The sequence below is a fragment of the Somniosus microcephalus genome, chromosome 16, assembly GCF_052327205.1.
Source record: "Somniosus microcephalus isolate GS21.2 chromosome 16, FLI_Smic_1.0, whole genome shotgun sequence".
NCBI lineage: Eukaryota > Metazoa > Chordata > Chondrichthyes > Squaliformes > Somniosidae > Somniosus > Somniosus microcephalus.
In genome coordinates, this window is record NC_141002.1 from 106,949,372 (window position 1) to 106,967,237 (window position 17,866).

The following is a 17,866-nucleotide window of genomic DNA, read 5'->3' on the forward strand; positions in this document are numbered from 1 at the left end:
ACCAGGCAGTGCATTGAGCTCCTGGTCCAGAGCTGTGATACATCAGGTTTGGTGTCACTTCCATTTGGGCATCAGACCAACGATAAAAGTGCAGTAAAAACCATTGAATGAAAGTTGAGACAAAACGTCTGTGGACCAATAAATAAATATATTTTTATTATACAATCAGTAAACAATACTGTATGAGGACCGGTTACATAGACTTGGCTTGCAATCCCTTGAGTTTAGAGGGTTTAGGGGTAATCTAATCGAGATGTTTAAAACGATACAGGAGTTGATGGTGTAGAGAGAGAGAAACTATTTCCTCTGGCGGGGGGGAGTCCAGAACAAGGGGGCAGAACCTTAAAATTAGAGCCAGGCTGTTCAGGGGTGATGTCAGACAAGTGGCATGTTGGCCTTTATTGTAAGGGGGCTGAAGTACAAGAGTAAGGAAGTCTTACTACAATTGTACAGGACTTTGGTGAGACCACACCTGGAGTATTGTGCACAGTTTTGGTCTCCTTATCTGAGGAAGGATATACTTGCCTTAGAGGTGGTGCAACGAAGGTTCACTAGACTGATTTCAGGGGTATGAGGAGAGATTGAGTAGAATGGGCCGATACTCTCTGGAATTTAGAAGAATGAGAGGTGATCTCATTGAAACTGACAGGATTCTGAGGGGGATTGACGGGGTAGATGCTGAGAGGCTGTTTCCCCCTGGCTGGAGAGTCTAGAACCAGGGGTCACAGTCTCAGGATAAGGGGTCGGCCATTTAGGACTGAGATGAGGAGGAATTTCTTCACTCAGAGGGTTGTGAATCTTTGGAATTCTCTGCCCCAGAGGGCTGTGGAGGCTGAATTGTTGAGTATATTCAAGGCTGAGATCGATAGATTTTTGGACTCATGGGGAATCGAGGGATACGGGGATCGGGCGGGAAAGTGGAGTTGAGATCGATGATCAGCCATGATCTTATTGAATGGCGGAGCAGGCTCGAGGGGCCGAATGGCCGACTCCTGCTCCTAATTCTTATGTTCTTATGTCAGAAAGCATTTCTTCACAGAAAGGGTAGTGGAAATCAGGAACTCTCTCCCCCAGAAAGCTGTTGAGGCTTTGTTGAGGGTCAATTGAAAAATCAAAACTGAGATATGGCTTCCTCCTGTTCCTGTGTAACAGGCTGGAGGGGCTGAATGGCCTCCTCCTGCTCCTGTGTAACAGGCTCGAGAAGAAGCAGGTGAAATACATAAAGATAGAAAGAGCTCACACTTATATCGCCCCTTTCACACCCTCAGGGTGGCCCAAAGCGCTCCCCAGACAATGAGTTAGTTTTTAAGTGTAGTCACTGTTTTGTAGGCAAGCTCAGCAGTCAATTTATGCACAGCAAGATCCCAGGAACTTCACAATTGAAGGTCTCAATAGTTACAGTCCCAGTACTATTCAAATTTTTACTGTCACCAAATCTTCACTAGGTCTGAAACTCCAGATCTCAGATTTGGGCGTGGGCCTCACACATATTACCTGATTTGGATCATTCAAGTTTTTAATTATTTCAGTGATGCTTGGAGACTGTTGGGAATGATGCAGTTTACATAGATAGGATCTTAGGAATTACTTACCCTGCATAACTGAGATCTTAGGAATGATATCGTAGGAATCATCTCGAATTTCAAATTCTCATCCTTGGGTTCAAATCCCTCCATGGCCTCGCCCCTCCCTATCTCCTCCAGCCCTACAATCCTCCGAGATCTCTGCACTCCTCCAATTCTGACCTCTTGCCCATCCCCAATTTTCATCGCTTCACCATTGGCGGCCGTGCCTTCAGCTGCCTGGTACTAAGCTCTGGAATTCCCTCCCTAAACCTCCCCCTCTCCGCCTCTCTCTCCTCCTTTAAGACGCTCCTGAAAACCTCCCTCTTGGTCCAAGTTTTTGGTCACCTGCCCCAATCAATGTTCCCTCTAATTGTTTTTTGGGGCCTCGCGGCCCCTCCAACAGGCTGCGCGGGCCATTCAAAATTCCGCACACGGTGGTTTTTCTGTTTAAAAGCCGGCTCACCGGCTGTGCGGGACCTGTAGAGCACTCGCAGCTCAAAGGGAACATCGGCCCTAATATCTCCTTACCCGGCTCGGTCTTAGTTTCTTTTCTGATTACGCTGCTGTGAAGCGCCTTGGGACATTTTACTATGTTAAAGGTGCTGTATAAATGCAAGTTGCCGTTGGCATACCCTATATAAATGGGTCTTAGGAATGATGTAATGCACATAGATAGGATCTTAGTGAGAGCAAAGCGAGATACTGCAGATGCTGGAAATCTGAAACAAAAACAGAAAATGCTGGAAACACTCAGCGAGTCAGGCAGCGTCTGTGGGCAGAGAAACACAATTAACGTTTCAGCTCGATGACCTATGAACCGTTAACTCTGTTCCCCTCTCCACAGATGCTGCCTGACCTGCTGAGTGTTTCCTGTATCTTCTGTTTTTATCTTAGTGAGAGAATGTGAGCACAGACTGCTAACCTTTTTAAAATCAAGATTGCAAAAATTAATTTACGTAATTAGACATATCATAGAATTTAAAACCTGGTTTTATTTGCTGCCAATATTGGATTGGGGAAATAACTTAAAAGCAAAGAGTAAAACAAACAATGTATGGATATGTAGAACATTAAGAAGCAATTTTAATAGCTTCTCCGATGGTCTACTGCTGTCGTACTAAACTGTGCCGAGCAGAAGGTTCTGCCCACAGCTGCCCTCTGTGCTACATTGCTGATTCCAGTTGCAGATTCTGAACTGGCTGGCGATTTGTCAATGAGGGGCGCAGACTGAGGATTATCACTGGAGGAATGGAAGAGGGAGGTTTCACACAGACGGTTATTAATCCAAGGAATGTTTTACCACAAGTGGGCATTGAGGCAGAGACTGGAACATCATTTAAAAGGGCGATCGCAGGAGTATTTGACCGTGAAGAATATAAAAGGGGAAAGGGCAGGGAGACAGGTTTAGAGTAGATAGTTTCAGTTACAGAGCTAGCACCAGCACAGATGTGATGGGCTGAATGGCCTCCTTCTGTGCCGTAAATGTTATGATTTCTATGAAAAAAGGAACCATTTGCATTTATATCGCACCGATTTAAAGTACTTCGCATAGAATGTGTTACCTTGGAGTTCTGTGAATATTTTCAATATCGGCAATTGTAGCAGTCAATTTGCGCACAGCAAGAGCCCACAAACGGCAGTGAGATGATTGGCTCGTTAATCTAAATGAAGTGCTTGACCATTTATAAGTCAGCACTGCAGAGGAGGAGAAAAGAAGCACTTTTGATGGCGAGATAATTCACAAAGGCGCACCCTCCTCCATTCCGTCCGATCAATACTTATAGAATATTTATTTTATAGGTAGCAGCACAAAGGCCTGGGAGTCTGAAGAAAGTGGCACGACAATTCCTGTTGATGTGGTCCTGCTTCGGGACAAGAGTTATTCGGGACATGACGTTGCACAGTGCGCCAAGTTTCGGTAAGCTGTCACTTGTTCATTTTTGGTAACAGCGCCATATTATAACCACGTTCACCCAGAATAAATTGCACCGAAAAGCGGAACTCGTTTATAATTCAATCTTAATTGCCGTGTCGTTTCACCGTAACTGCAGATTGCTGCCACTGGAATCTCGAAATTAATTCATTCCAGGCAACTAAAATTCACACAAAGCATTCGATCTTAAGTTTCTTCACTTGAACTGGACTGAATGATGTAATTTACAAACATGTTAATTGACGTAAGAAAACTACAGCACTAGGCACTTGGTCTAAGCATTAAACAAGGCTTAGTAGTTTTCTTACGTCAATTTAATCAACTGTTTTTCAACATGGAGATCTAGTCGTGTCCTTCACTAGTTCCTGTTAAAGAATGTCCTGCAAGCTGGGCCCATGCCTGAGTATTTATACTGTCCCTGGACAGCGCCACCAGCTGGCCGCCAAGTATTATTTCATAAGTCATTTCCACATGGATGACAAGATTCATGTCATTAATGTTTAAGAGAAAGCTGAGGGGTGACTTGATAGAAGTCTTTGAAATTATGAAGGGGTTCGATAGTTGTAGAGGTAGAGAAGATGTTTCCACTTGTGGGGGAGACCAGAACTAGGGGCCATCAATATAAGAGAGTCACTAATAAATCCAATGGGGAATTCAGGAGAAACATCTTTACCCAGAGAGTGGTGAGAATGTGGAACTCGCTGCCACAGGGAGAGGTTGAGGCGAATAGTGGAATCCTCTGCCTCAGAGAGCTGTAGAGGCTGGGTCATTAAATACATTTAAGGTGGAGATAGACAGATTTTTACAAGATAAGGAAGTGAAGGGTTATGTGGAGCAGGCAGGGAAGTGGCTTTGAGCCCTAGATCAGCCATGACCTTATTGAATGGCGGAGCAGGCTCGAGGGGCCAAATGGCCTATTCCTGCTCCTATTTCTTATGTATAGATGCATTTAAGGGGAAGCTGGATAAACATATGAGGGAGGAGGGAATAGAGGGTTACGCTGATAGAGTTAGATGAGGAAAAACAGGAGGAGGCTGGTGTGGAGCATAAACACCGGCACGGACCAGTTGGGCCGAATGGCCTGTTTCTGTGCTGTACATTCTGTGTAATAAAAAGGCTCCGAGCTTGATTTTATGTAATAAAGCACAGAATGAGATTGGTCCATTTGGTCCATCAATGCTGCTGTACTCCCATTTCCACGATAGGGAACTGTGAAAACTGAGACCGGCCAGACCTCATTAAAAAATTCATTGCTCTTTTTCGAAATTACATTCAACAGTGATTCAGTGTAAACACAAAAAATAATTATTTAACCATTTGTGTCAGACCAGGTGTAAATAAATACAGCCTGGGCCTAAGGCAGGCCTCAAGCCCTGCAATCCAGCCCTTGCAGCCCAGGCAACTCTTGCTTTGCAGTTCTAGTTCTTGTTTGCTGGTTTATACTGTTTGAATTCTGTGAGTCTGGAGGTTTATAAAGGACTGTTCTTAGTGCTGTTGTTCCATTAGAGGATAAATCCTAAATCCTGACATCAAGATCCATTATAAAGTGTCTCTCTGTCTCAATGGCCAGGCTTATAAAACGGGTAATGGCGAGTCGGCAGTCTCCCCATTTTTATTTTCATTAAAATCAACGGGCTGCCGATTCACTATCGCCCATTTTACACTATCACACAAATTCACAATGACCCCTTCTGTCTGCACACTCTGCCTTGCTCTATGTACAAACCCCCTCCCACCCACCGGCCCACAGGTAATCCAAGCAGCAACATTTCTGTTTGAGAGTGCAGATGTCCTTTTTGTAGAAGGCAATGGAGGCGAAAGTCAGCTTGGCCAGAGGCATTTCACACTCCGCTCGAGCTTCTTTTCCATTGATTTGAAAATCGGGATAGAGTGTGCAACTAGCGGGAGAACAGGATGGCGTGAGGGAGAATTTTAGGAAGAATGTGATTTTTTGATCCAACTTAAATGTGTCCAAATAAAAGAACAACAAAAATGAAAAGTTGACAATTCTGTTAATGCCGCAATGATTTTTCTCCCGAGTTGGTTGCCGCAGGGCCCGGGAGACTAATCTTAAATTCCTGGCGACTCCAGGACAAACCCTGCTTCTAAATCCGAGGCGAGAATGATACGTGCTGAAGCAATGACTCTCATTTACTCCTTGTAAGAATCTTAGGCCTAGAAATTCGGTTGTTAGCGCCAGCGGTTAGCGCCTAAAGAGACCGAGAATTGGGGCGTTACCCAATGTTGGGGTGGGCGCAATGAAGATAGCGACAACTCCCATATTGACTATAGATTTAACGCCTGCGCTAAGTGTTTGCGCGCGCCCGCGTGCGCAAGCAGATCATGACGTCATTTCAGTATGCAACGCCTTTTAGGTGCCCCTGACCGGATATTGGGTGGCGCCCGGAACCTTTACGCCTAGCGCTATTAGTGACAGTTCGAAGGAACGTTAGCAGGCCCTTCTCGTAGTCGGGGGGTGCTATTTAAAGGGGACAGCTCTAGTATAAAAGCTGCAGCCACTTGGCCTGTTCATTGCGATCGTTGGTGGAGAGAGTTGGTGAGCTACTGTGGAGCAGAGTTTTTGGAATTTAGCATTAGAGTACTTGGGACCTTCAAACCTGTCCGGAGCAGTTGGAGCACTAGACCTAACAGCCTTTTGACCAACTGGCATCGGAATGGGAGCTGCTTTGGAGGGCGATGGCCTCATGGCCGAACACTATGAAGGGGCAGAGAGACGGCGGGAGAGAGGGCTGGGATTGGCCAGAAGGAGGAGGGGCAATGGAGGTCGGCCAATCCGAGGGTATGCTGCGAGGGTCTTTAGGCAGCAGGTGTCATACCTTGACATGTCGGAGGAGCAGTGTGTGCGAAGGCTCCGAATCGGGAGGGACGTTGTTACTGAGCTGTGCCACCTGCTTGCTGAGGATCTGCAGCCGCGTCTACGGTGCAGGACCTCTCTGTCGGTGGCCGTCAAAGTGACTGTTGCCCTCAATTTTTATGCCACCGGATCCTTTCAGTCAGCCACTCGGGACATTGCGAATATCTCTCAGTTTGCAGTCCACTGTTGCATCCGGCAAGTTACAGCTGCCCTTTATAGGCGAAGGCGTCAATTCATCACCTTCCCTCTGACCCTGGAGAAGCAGGCGGAGCGCGCGCAGGGCTTCGCTGCTGTTGCGGACTTCCCCATGGTGCAGGGGGCGATTGACTGTACACACGTGGCTTTGAGGGCGCCATTCCAGAATCCTGAGGACTTCCGCAACCGCAAAGGGTTCCACTCCCTCAACGTGCAGCTGGTCTGTGATCACCGCCAAATCATCATGGCAGTCAACGCCCAATTCCCAGGGAGCAGCCACGATGCCTTTATCCTGCGGCAGACCTCAGTTTGTGACCTTTTTGAGGGGCCGGCTCGACCACGAGGCTGGCTTATTGGGGACAAGGGCTATCCTCTCTGCCCATGGCTGATGACACCACTCCATCTGGCCGCCACCCCAGCAGAAGAGCTGTTCAACAGCAGCCATCAGGCGACCAGGAACATTGTAGAGCACCCTATTGGTGTGCTCAAACAGCGTTTCCGATGTCTGGACCATTCGGGGGGAGCCCTGCAGTACTCGCCGGAGCAAGTGGGTCACATCGTCGTCGTCTGCTGCATGCTCCACAACTTGGCGATTCGACGCACCCAGCCAATTCCAGCTGTCCCTCAACGACCAGCAGAGCAGGCGGACGAGGAGGAGGAGGAGGAGGAGGAAAAGCAGGCGGAGGAGGAGCATGCGGACGAGGAGGAGGAAGATGGAAGGGCTCCTGAAAGTGGAAGGGCCATCCGTCAGAGGCTCATCAGGACTCGTTTCGAGGCCCCTCTGGCGGAATGATGAGTGTCTTTACTCCTGCGCACTTTGGATGTTTGAAAGCCTCTGAAGGCCAGCATCACTGTAATTAGTCACGCACATTAAAACTTTTCTTTATTGTCACAAAAGCCTTTCATTACAGCAAAACAACGTCATGTCAACAGAAACCATAACTAACAAAATAACAGTTAACTCTTCGGTAAAGCCGCAAAACTCAACAAACCATTTCCAACAATTACAACAGGTGAGGGTGTCCTTGAATTTGGCCAAAGAAACATCTCAGCACCTCCCTCTACTGCTGGCCCCTTGATGGAGAACGACTTCTCTTTCGCGGTCGGCCCCTTCCCTCCCTGCTGCTCCTACGTAATTGAACCCCAGTGGCAGGGTCAAGGCTGGGGGATGCCTGCTGACTGTGTGGAAGCGCAGAAGCCCCTGAGGGACGGCCTGGCCGACCTCTGGGCTTGGAGGGTGCGGACGCAGGATGCTTGATCTGAGCATGGCTGGAAGCAGTGTGCCCTGCAGGTGGTGGCAGCTGCACTGCAGACGTACCAGCGCTGGCATGTGCAATGGTCACCTGCCGAGAGCGGACACCTGCACCATGGTCGGACGACACACTGGCTCTCTGAGGGGACCGGCTCGGCTCATCCGCCACAATTGCATGCTCCACTGATTCCTGGCCTTGTATGGGACTGGAAGGGCCCGGGGTGATCCTAGCTGATGCAGATAGGGTGGCTGCAGTGAGAGTTCGCGTTGCCTCAATCTGGGTGTGGACGAGGCCGGCAAGTGACTGTGTGGTAGCAGTGAGGACCTGTGTGGCAGGTGCCAGTGCTTCGGAGAAGCCCTGGCGGGTTCTTTCCATTGCTTCGGACAAGGCCGGTGCCGACCGCTCCGCTGCCTCAGACAAGCCCTGGACAGACCTTTCCAGGGATTGCCCGAAGCCCTGAACAGTCCTTTCCATAGCGGCCTCGAAGCCCTGGACAGTCCTCTCCATTGCTGCCCCGAAGCCCTGGAGAGTCCTCTCCATTGCTGCCCCGAAGTCCAACACACTCTTTGCCAGTGTATCTATTGACTGAGGCATCCTCCCCACTGCAGCCATCAGCTCAGTGTGCCTGAGCCGGGCCTGGGTGCTCATTTCAGCCAGGCGACGCACCTCCTCTGCACTCTGTGCAGCAGTCATCACTACCTGCCTTGCCCTCCAGGGAGACGGTGGCCGAACTTGCCTAACCCCCTTGCGTTGCTGCATGCCGCTTGTTCCGGCAACTGGCTCATCCTCAGAGCCCCCCCCTCCCCTCCAGGGAACTACTATCCCCAGTCTGCAGATGTGTATGCTCCCCTGAGATTGGAGCGGATGCTCCGGCTACCTCCTGATCCTCGCCTCCGGAGGCACTGGCACTGGCAGCTTCAGGGCGTTGAGCCCGAGTTGGTGATGAATCATCTGAAAGCAGGGAGGTGGAAGAGTGGCTTTAGCAAAAGGACAAGTTGGCGGAAAGGCATGCCAGATTGCGGCAAGGCTCTGACATGGCTGCACACTGAGGAAACATGCTGGCGGGGGGACCAAGTGGAAGGAAACAGCTGGAAAAGGTGAGAGCCTTACCCTCGCTGTCGGAAATGGGGTCGGCAGCTGCAGTGGTAACAGGACCAGACAGACGTCCTCCAAGAATCTGGTGCACTCTCTCCTCGAGATCCATGAGAGTGACGACTTGTGGAGGTCCGCCACCGGTTCGACGCTGGTCCTTTCGCATCGCCGCCAGCTTGGACTGCAGGGGAAAGAAGGGGAAGTTCTGTAACATGATGCCTTGAGAGATCATCTCATGCCCCCCATGGTGCAAGAGCCCTTACATGAGGCCTTGAGAGATCATCGCATGCCCTCCATGGTGCAAGAGCCCTTACATGAGGCCTTGAGAGATCATCACAACCCCCCATGGTGCAAGAGCCCTTACATGTGGCCTTGAGTGAAATGTCCATTGTTGAGCCCAGAAAGGGCCATGGGTGGTTGCTGACAGATGGCCATTGGGGCATCATGGCAACAGGGTCCTCGAAGTCAGGTGCAGATGGAGGGAATCAGAAGTTTGCATAACCAACACTCACCCTAACGACCCGAGTGAGGTCGTTGAATTTCTTCCTGCACTGAACAGGGGTCCTGGTCGCCATGCTGCTGGAGTTGACTCTCAGAGAAACCTCCCTCCAAGATCGCCGGTAAGCCTTTTGATTCTGCCTCCTGCCATTGTCAGGACACAGAACATCTCGACGGCGCTCCACTGCGGACACCAACTGGTCCAGAGCCTCAGTGCTGAAGCGCTCTGCTCTCTGTCTCACCTTCTCCATCCTCACCAAGTTTCTTGCGCCAGACAAGGGCGAGCGCCGATTCTGAGGCCTACAGGGTGTTGAGTGTGGCAGCTCAGGCTGACTGACCCATCCCTTTAAGAGCTGGCCGGCGCCTGGAAGTCTCGTGGTTTTCGGTAATTGAGATCACCTGCGCTGCGCCCGTCCGCACCGATATTGGGTAGCGCCTGAACTTTTGCGCCTTAGGAGCCCCGTGCAACGTCTGAATTCGCGCCTCAATCCTCTTTGGGGGGCGATGCAACCCAATATCGCGCCAGGCAGCGATAAGTTTCATCTGGCTATAAACTTTGCGCAGCGCCAGTTCTAACGCCTCAAGCGGGGCTATACCCAATTTCTAGGCCTTAAAATTCTGGCCCATGAGAACACTGATAGACTGATCCAGCACAGGAGGCCATTCCGCCCATCGGGCCTGTGCCGGCTCTTTGAAAGAGCTCTCCAATTAGTCCCACTCCCCTGCCCTTTCCCCATAGCCCTGCAAATGTTTCCCCCTCAAGTATTTCTCCAATTCCCTTTTGAAAGTTACTATTGAATCTGCTTCCACCGCCCTTTCAGGCAGCGCGTTCCAGATCACAACAACTCGCTGCGGAAAAAAGTCTCCTCATCTCCCCCCTGGTCCTTTTGCCAATTACCTTAAATCTGTGTCCTCTGGTTACCGACCCTCCTGCCAGTGGAAACAGTTTCTCCTTATTCATTCTATCAAAACCCTTCATGATTTTGAACACCTCTATTAAATCCCCCCTTAGCCTTCTCTGTTCTAAGGAGAACAATCCCAGATTCTCCAGTCTCTCCATGTAACTGTCGCTCATCCCTGGTACCATTCTGGTAAATCTCCTCAATGATGTGTGACTAACGGTATTTTAAAGCACTAACTTGTTGGACCTTTAGGCTGATTCTATTATCGAACGTCTTTATGTTTCTTTCCTTCCTTATTACACTTTGTGCTGTCTGCAGTTTAAAAATTGTCGTTACTTTTTTACACAAAAGCTGATTTACATACAAGCTGGTAATCCTGGTGAAATCTTGCTGACTTTGGTCATACAGTGAGCTGCAGCCAGTTTTGAACAAAGAATTGCCCCCTCCCTGTCTCTGCATTTCAAAGGCACAGTTGGGTGGCGGGGGCAGTATTTTGATAAAGTTCCCTTTCTGAGAAATGACTAATTGACAATAGCCATCCTCCCTGAATCACTGCATGTTAGTGTTTTATGGGGCTGTGTGTCACTCGCTTTGTGAATTGCCACTGGTGTTTACGGTTGGTGAAAGCAAGGTATCCCATAATATGGAGATTGCATTACCCAGTGCAACTTAATAGCATGAAGTCTCATTCAAATCCAATTCCCTGGTCCTGTCTGGATAAGAACCTTTCTCGTTTAGCGCCACTCTATTCCTTTCTTGCTGTTCCCTTCAGTCAGTCTTTATTTTTTAATACATTAGCCCGTGCATTTTAATTAAAAATAACCGGTTTAATGTAACTTAACACATTCATATTTTAGTTGAAAGAAAATCCATGGGGCTCCTTTGTTACAAAAAACCCCAGTGGCACCAAAGAAAAGATGATGAATATTGATGCTTTTATTCTGATAGTTTTGAGTCTGGGAAACCCAAGAGCAAAGATGGGCCCTTTGTATAATTCCCAAGAAACAAGCGAGTAAACAGGAGTTTAAGGGAACCAGGTGAGCGCTGACCCTTTCAATGCCTTGCAGTGGTTGCAGGAGCAGCAATAGAAGAGCTCAGCTGTGCTCCGTAACATCGCCGGTCTCCGACCCCGCCTCAGCTCATCTGTTGCTGAAACCCTCATCCATGCCTCTGGAATCAACTATCCCAACGCTCTCCGGGCCGACCTCCCACCTTGCACGCTCCGTAAACTTGAGCTCATCCAAAACTCTGCTGCCCCGTGTCCTAACTCGCACCAAGTCCCGTTCACCCATCACCCCCTGTGCTCACTGCCCCGTGTCCTAACTCACACCCAGTTCCGTTCACCCATCACCCCCTGTGCTCACTGCCCCGTGCCCTAACTCACACCCAGTCCCGTTCACCCATCACCCCCTGTGCTCACTGCCCCGTGTCCTAACTCGCACCCAGTCCCGTTCACCCATCACCCTGTGCTCACTGCCCCGTGTCCTAACTCGCACCAAGTCCCGTTCACCCATCACCCCTGTGCTCACTGCCCCGTGTCCTAACTCGCACCCAGTCCCGTTCACCCATCACCACCTGTGCTCACTGCCCCGTGTCCTAACTCGCACCAAGTCCCGTTCACCCATCACCCCTGTGCTCACTGCCCCGTGTCCTAACTCGCACCCAGTCCCGTTCACCCATCACCCCCTGTGCTCACTGCCCAGTGTCCTAACTCGCACCCAGTCCCGTTCACCCATCACCCCCTGTGCTCACTGCCCCGTGTCCTAACTCGCACCGAGTCCCGTTCACCCATCACCCCCTGTGCTCACTGCCCCGTGTCCTAACTCACACCCAGTCCCGTTCACCCATCACCCCCTGTGCTCACTGCCCCGTGTCCTAACTCACACCCAGTCCCGTTCACCCATCACCCCCTGTGCTCACTGCCCCGTGTCCTAACTCGCACCAAGTCCCGTTCACCCATCACCCCTGTGCTGACTGCCCCGTGTCCTAACTCGCAACAAGTCCCGTTCACACCATCACCCCCTGTGCTCACTGCCCCGTGTCCTGACTCGCACGAAGTCCCGTTCACCCATCACCCCTGTGCTCACTGCCCCGTGTCCTAACTCACACCCAGTCCCGTTCACTCATCACCCCTGTGCTCACTGCCCCGTGTCCTAACTCGCACCAAGTCCCATTCACCCATCACCCCTGTGCTCACTGCCCCGTGTCCTAACTCGCACCAAGTCCCGTTCACCCATCACCCCTGTGCTCACTGCCCCGTGTCCTAACTCGCACCAAGTCCCGTTCACCCATCACCCCTGTGCTCACTGCCCCGTGTCCTAACTCACACCCAGTCCCGTTCACCCATCACCCCTGTGCTCGCTGCCCCGTGTCCTAACTCGCACCAAGTCCCATTCACCCATCACCCCTGTGCTCACTGCCCCGTGTCCTAACTCGCACCAAGTCCCATTCACCCATCACCCCTGTGCTCACTGCCCCGTGTCCTAACTCGCACCAAGTCCCATTCACCCATCACCCCTATGCTCACTGCCCCGTGTCCTAACTCGCACCAAGTCCCGTTTACCCATCACCCCTGTGCTCACTGCCCCGTGTCCTAACTCGCACCCAGTCCTGTTCACCCATCACCCCTGTGCTCACTGCCCCGTGTCCTAACTCGCACCCAGTCCCGTTCATCCATCACCCCCTGTGCTCACTGCCCCGTGTCCTGACTCGCACCAAGTCCCGTTCACCCATCACCCCTGTGCTCACTGCCCCGTGTCCTAACTCGCACCAAGTCCTGTTCACCCATCACCCCTGTGCTCACTGCCCCGTGTCCTAACTGACACCCAGTCCCATTCACCCATCACCCCCTGTGCTCACTGCCCCGTGTCCTAACTCGCACCCAGTCCCGTTCACCCATCACCCCCAGTGCTCACTGCCCCGTGTCCTAACTCGCACCCAGTCCCGTTCACCCATCACCCCCAGTGCTCACTGCCCCGTGTCCTAACTCACACCCAGTCCCGTTCACCCATCACCCCTGTGCTCACTGCCCCGTGTCCTAACTCGCACCAAGTCCCATTCACCCATCACCCCTGTGCTCACTGCCCCGTGTCCTAACTCGCACCAAGTCCCGTTCACCCATCACCCCTGTGCTCACTGCCCCGTGTCCTAACTCACACCCAGTCCCGTTCACCCATCACCCCTGTGCTCGCTGCCCCGTGTCCTAACTCGCACCAAGTCCCATTCACCCATCACCCCTGTGCTCACTGCCCCGTGTCCTAACTCGCACCAAGTCCCATTCACCCATCACCCCTGTGCTCACTGCCCCGTGTCCTAACTCGCACCAAGTCCCATTCACCCATCACCCCTGTGCTCACTGCCCCGTGTCCTAACTCGCACCAAGTCCCGTTTACCCATCACCCCTGTGCTCACTGCCCCGTGTCCTAACTCACACCCAGTCCTGTTCACCCATCACCCCTGTGCTCACTGCCCCGTGTCCTAACTCGCACCCAGTCCCGTTCATCCATCACCCCCTGTGCTCACTGCCCCGTGTCCTGACTCGCACCAAGTCCCGTTCACCCATCACCCCTGTGCTCACTGCCCCGTGTCCTAACTCGCACCAAGTCCTGTTCACCCATCACCCCTGTGCTCACTGCCCCGTGTCCTAACTCGCACCCAGTCCCGTTCACCCATCACCCCCAGTGCTCACTGCCCCGTGTCCTAACTCGCACCCAGTCCCGTTCACCCATCACCCCCAGTGCTCACTGCCCCGTGTCCTAACTCGCACCAAGTCCCGTTCACCCATCCCCGTCTGCCATCGCCTAAAATTCTCATCCTTGTTTTCAAATCCCTCCAAGGCCTTGCCCCTCCCTATCTCTGTAACCTCCTCCAGCCCCTACCACCCTCCGAGATCTCTGCACTCCTCCAATTCTGGCCTCTTGCGCATCCCCGATTTTAATCGCTCCACCATTGGCGGCCGTGCCTTCAGCTGCCGAGGCCCTAAGCTCTGGAATTCCCTCCCTAAACCTCCCCCTCTCCGCCTCTCTCTCCTCCTTTAAGATGCTCCTTAAAACCTACCTCTTTTGGTCACCTGTCCTAATATCTCCTTATGTGGCTCGGTGTCAAACTTTGTTTGATAACGCACCATGAAGCGCCTTGGGACGTTTTACTATGTTAAAGGCGCTATATAAATGCAAGTTGTTGTGTTGTGGTGACACAGTTGTCCCCAAACAGCTTAGGAGAAACTAAGAGTAAAGCAAATTAGCTGAGACTCTACGTGGCTTACTTTGATGGTGTGATAGTTCACTAATGTGTTTTTTAAAATTAATTCTCGGGATATGGATGTCGCTGGAAAGGCCGGTATTTATTACCCATCCCTAATTGTCCTTGAGAAGGTGGTGGTCGACCTTCATGAACCGCTAGAGACCATGTGGGTTTGATACAGCTAAGGGTCTCGCTGGGCCACTTCAGAGGACAGTTAACAGTCAACCACGTTGGTGTGGGACTGGAGTCACATATAGGCCCAGACCGGGTAAGGTCGGCAGGTTTCCTTCCCTAAAGGACATTAGTGAACTAGTTAAAGAAACAAAGACTTGCATTTCTATCGCGCCTTTTTCACAACCTCAGGAAGTCCCAAAGCGCTTTACAGCCAATGTACCTGTAGTTGTTTTTGAAGTGTAGTCACTGTTGTAATGTAGGAAACGCAGCAGCCAATTTGCGCACAGCAAGCTCTCACAATAGCAATGTGATAATGACCAGATCATCTGTTTTAGTGATGTTGGTTGAGGGATAAACATTGGCCAGGACACCAGGGAGAACTCCCCTGCTCTTCTTTCAATAGTGGCCGTGGGATCTTTTACATCCACCTGCGAGAGACGCCACCTCCGACAGTGCAGCACTCCCTCAGTACTGCACCTCCGACAGTGCGGTGCTACCTCAGTACTGCCCCTCCGACAGTGCGATACTCCTTCAGTACTGCCCCTCCGACAGTGCACTCCCTCAGTACTGCCCCTCCGACAGTGCAGCGCTCCCTCAGTACTGCACCTCCGGCAGTGCAGCGCTCCCTCAGCACTGCCCCTCCAACAGTGCGGCGCTCCCTCAGCACTGCCCCTCCGACAGTGCAGCGCTCCCTCAGTACTGCTCCTCCAACAGTGTGGCACTCCCTCAGCACTGCTCCTCCGACAGTGTGGCACTCCCTCAGCACTGCTCCTCCAACAGCGTAGCACTCCCTCAGTACTGCCCCTCCGACAGTGCGGCGCTCCCTCAGTACTGCCCCTCCGACAGTGCAGCGCTCCCTCAGTACTGCCCCTCTGACAGTGCAGCACTCCCTCAGTACTGCCCCTCCGACAGTGCAGCGCTCCCTCAGTACTGCCCCTCCGACAGTGTAGCACTCCCTCAGTACTGCCCCTCCGACAGTGTAGCACTCCCTCAGTACTGCCCCTCCGACAGTGCAGCGCTCCCTCAGTACTGCCCCTCTGACAGTGCAGCACTCCCTCAGTACTGCCCCTCCGACAGTGTAGCACTCCCTCAGTACTGCACTGGAGTGTCAGCCTGGAATATAGGCTCATGTGGGACTTGAACCCACAACCTTCTAACTCCGAGGCGAGAGAGTGCTACCCACTGAGCCATGGCTGACACTTCAGTTGGGTTTGTATGATAATCCGACAGCTTCACAAAGGAGGACACAAATAACCTCCCAGAGATGTCGGGGAACATAGGGTCTGATGAACGGGAGGAACTGAAAGAAATCAGTATTTGTAGGGAAATGGTGTTAGGGAAATTGATGGGATTGAAGGCCAATAAATCCCCAGGGCCTGATAATCTACATCCTAGGGTACTTAAGGAAGTGGCCCTAGAAATAGTAGATGCATTGCTGGTCATCTTCCAGAACTCGATAGACTCTGGAACAGTACCCATGGATTGGCGGGTAGCTAATGTTACCCCACTATTCAAAAAAGGTGGTAGAGAGAAAACGGGGAATTACAGACCGGTAAGCCTGACATTGGTAGTGGGGAAAATGCTAGAGTCCATTATAAAAGATGTAATAGCAGAGCACTTGGAAAACAGTGACAGGATCGGACAAAGTCAACATGGATTTACAAAAGGCAAATCGTGCTTGACTAATCTACTGGAATTTTTTGAGGATGTAACTAGTAAAATAGATAAGGGAGAACCAGTGGATGTGGTGTATTTGGACTTTCAGAAGGCTTTCGATAAGGTCCCACATAAGAGCTTAGCATGTAAAGTTAAGGCACATGGGATTGGGGGCAAGGTAATGACTTGGACAGAGAACTGGTTGGCAGATAGAAAGCAAAGAGTTGGAATAAACGGGTATTTTTCAGAGTGGCAGGCAGTGACTAGTGGGGTACTGCAGGGATCGGTCCTTGGACCCCAGCTATTCACAATATATATTAATGATCTAGACAAGGGAACTAGATGTAATATCTCCAAATTTGCAGACGACACAAAGCTGGGTGGGCGTGTGTGCTGTGAGGAGGATGCCGAGAAACTCCAGGATGATTTGGACAGGTTGGGTGATTGGGCAGAAGCATGGCAGATGCAATATAACGTGGATAAATGTGAGGTTATCCACTTTGGTGGCAAAAACAGGAAGGCAGATTATTATCTGAATGGCAATAGATTGGGAGAAGGGGAAGTGCAACGAGACCTGGGTGTCCTTGTGCACCAGTCGCTGAAGGTAAGCATGCAGGTGCAGCAGGCGGTTAAGGCGGCAAATGGCATGTTGGCCTTCATAGCGAGAGGGTTTGAGTACAGGAACAAGGATGTCTTGCTGCAGTTGTACAGGGCCTTGGTGAGACCACATCTTGAGTATTGTGTGCAGTTTTGGTCGCCTTATCTGAGGAAGGATGTTCTTGCCATGGAAGGAGTTCAGAGAAGATTCACCAGGCTGATACCTGGGATGGCAGGAATGACGTATGAGGAGAGAGTGGATCGATTGGGCTTGTACTCGCTGGAGTTTAGAAGAATGAGAGGGGATCTCATTGAAACTTGTAAAATACTGGCAGGACTGGACAGACTAGATGCAGGGAGGATGTTCCCGATGGCCGGGGAATCCAGAACCAGGGGTCACAGTCTCAGGATAAGGGGTAGGCCTTTTAGGACAGAAATGAGGAGGAATTTCTTCACCCAGAGAGTGGTGAACCTGTGGAATTCTCTACCACAGAAGGCAGTAGAGGTCAATTCATTAAATATATTCAAGAAAGAGTTGGATATATTTCTTAAGGCTAAAGGGATCAAGCAGTATGGGGAGAAAGCAGGGACCGAGTACTGAACTTGGATGATCAGCCATGATCGCATTGAATGGCGGAGCAGGCTCGAGGGGCCAAATGGCCTACTCCTGCTCCTATCTTCTATGTTTCTATGCTTCACAGTCACTTTTACCGATGCCAGCTTTTCCTTTCCAAATCTTTTTTAAAAATGTAATCAAATTCACAAGCTGCCATTGTGGGATTTGAACTCTCAGGGCAGGATTTTCATTGATCCGTGGAGGCGGGTTTCGAGGCATGTCGGGGGTTAAAATCACGAAATCGGGAGGCACGAACCCATCCCGCCCC

The 17,866-nt window shown here is 51.1% G+C and overlaps 1 protein-coding gene across 4 annotated transcripts in view; it reads left to right on the forward strand.

The window, feature by feature from the left end:
- rfx4 (regulatory factor X, 4) overlaps window positions 1-17,866 on the forward strand; it is a 149,805-nt gene that overhangs the window by 50,111 nt on the left and 81,828 nt on the right. For all 4 annotated transcript variants that reach the window (XM_086009695.1, XM_086009697.1, XM_086009698.1 and 1 more), the window contains exon 13: window positions 3,366-3,483. In XM_086009695.1, the coding sequence (XP_085865821.1) occupies window positions 3,366-3,483 (118 nt within the window). The remainder of the gene's footprint in view (window positions 1-3,365; window positions 3,484-17,866) is intronic.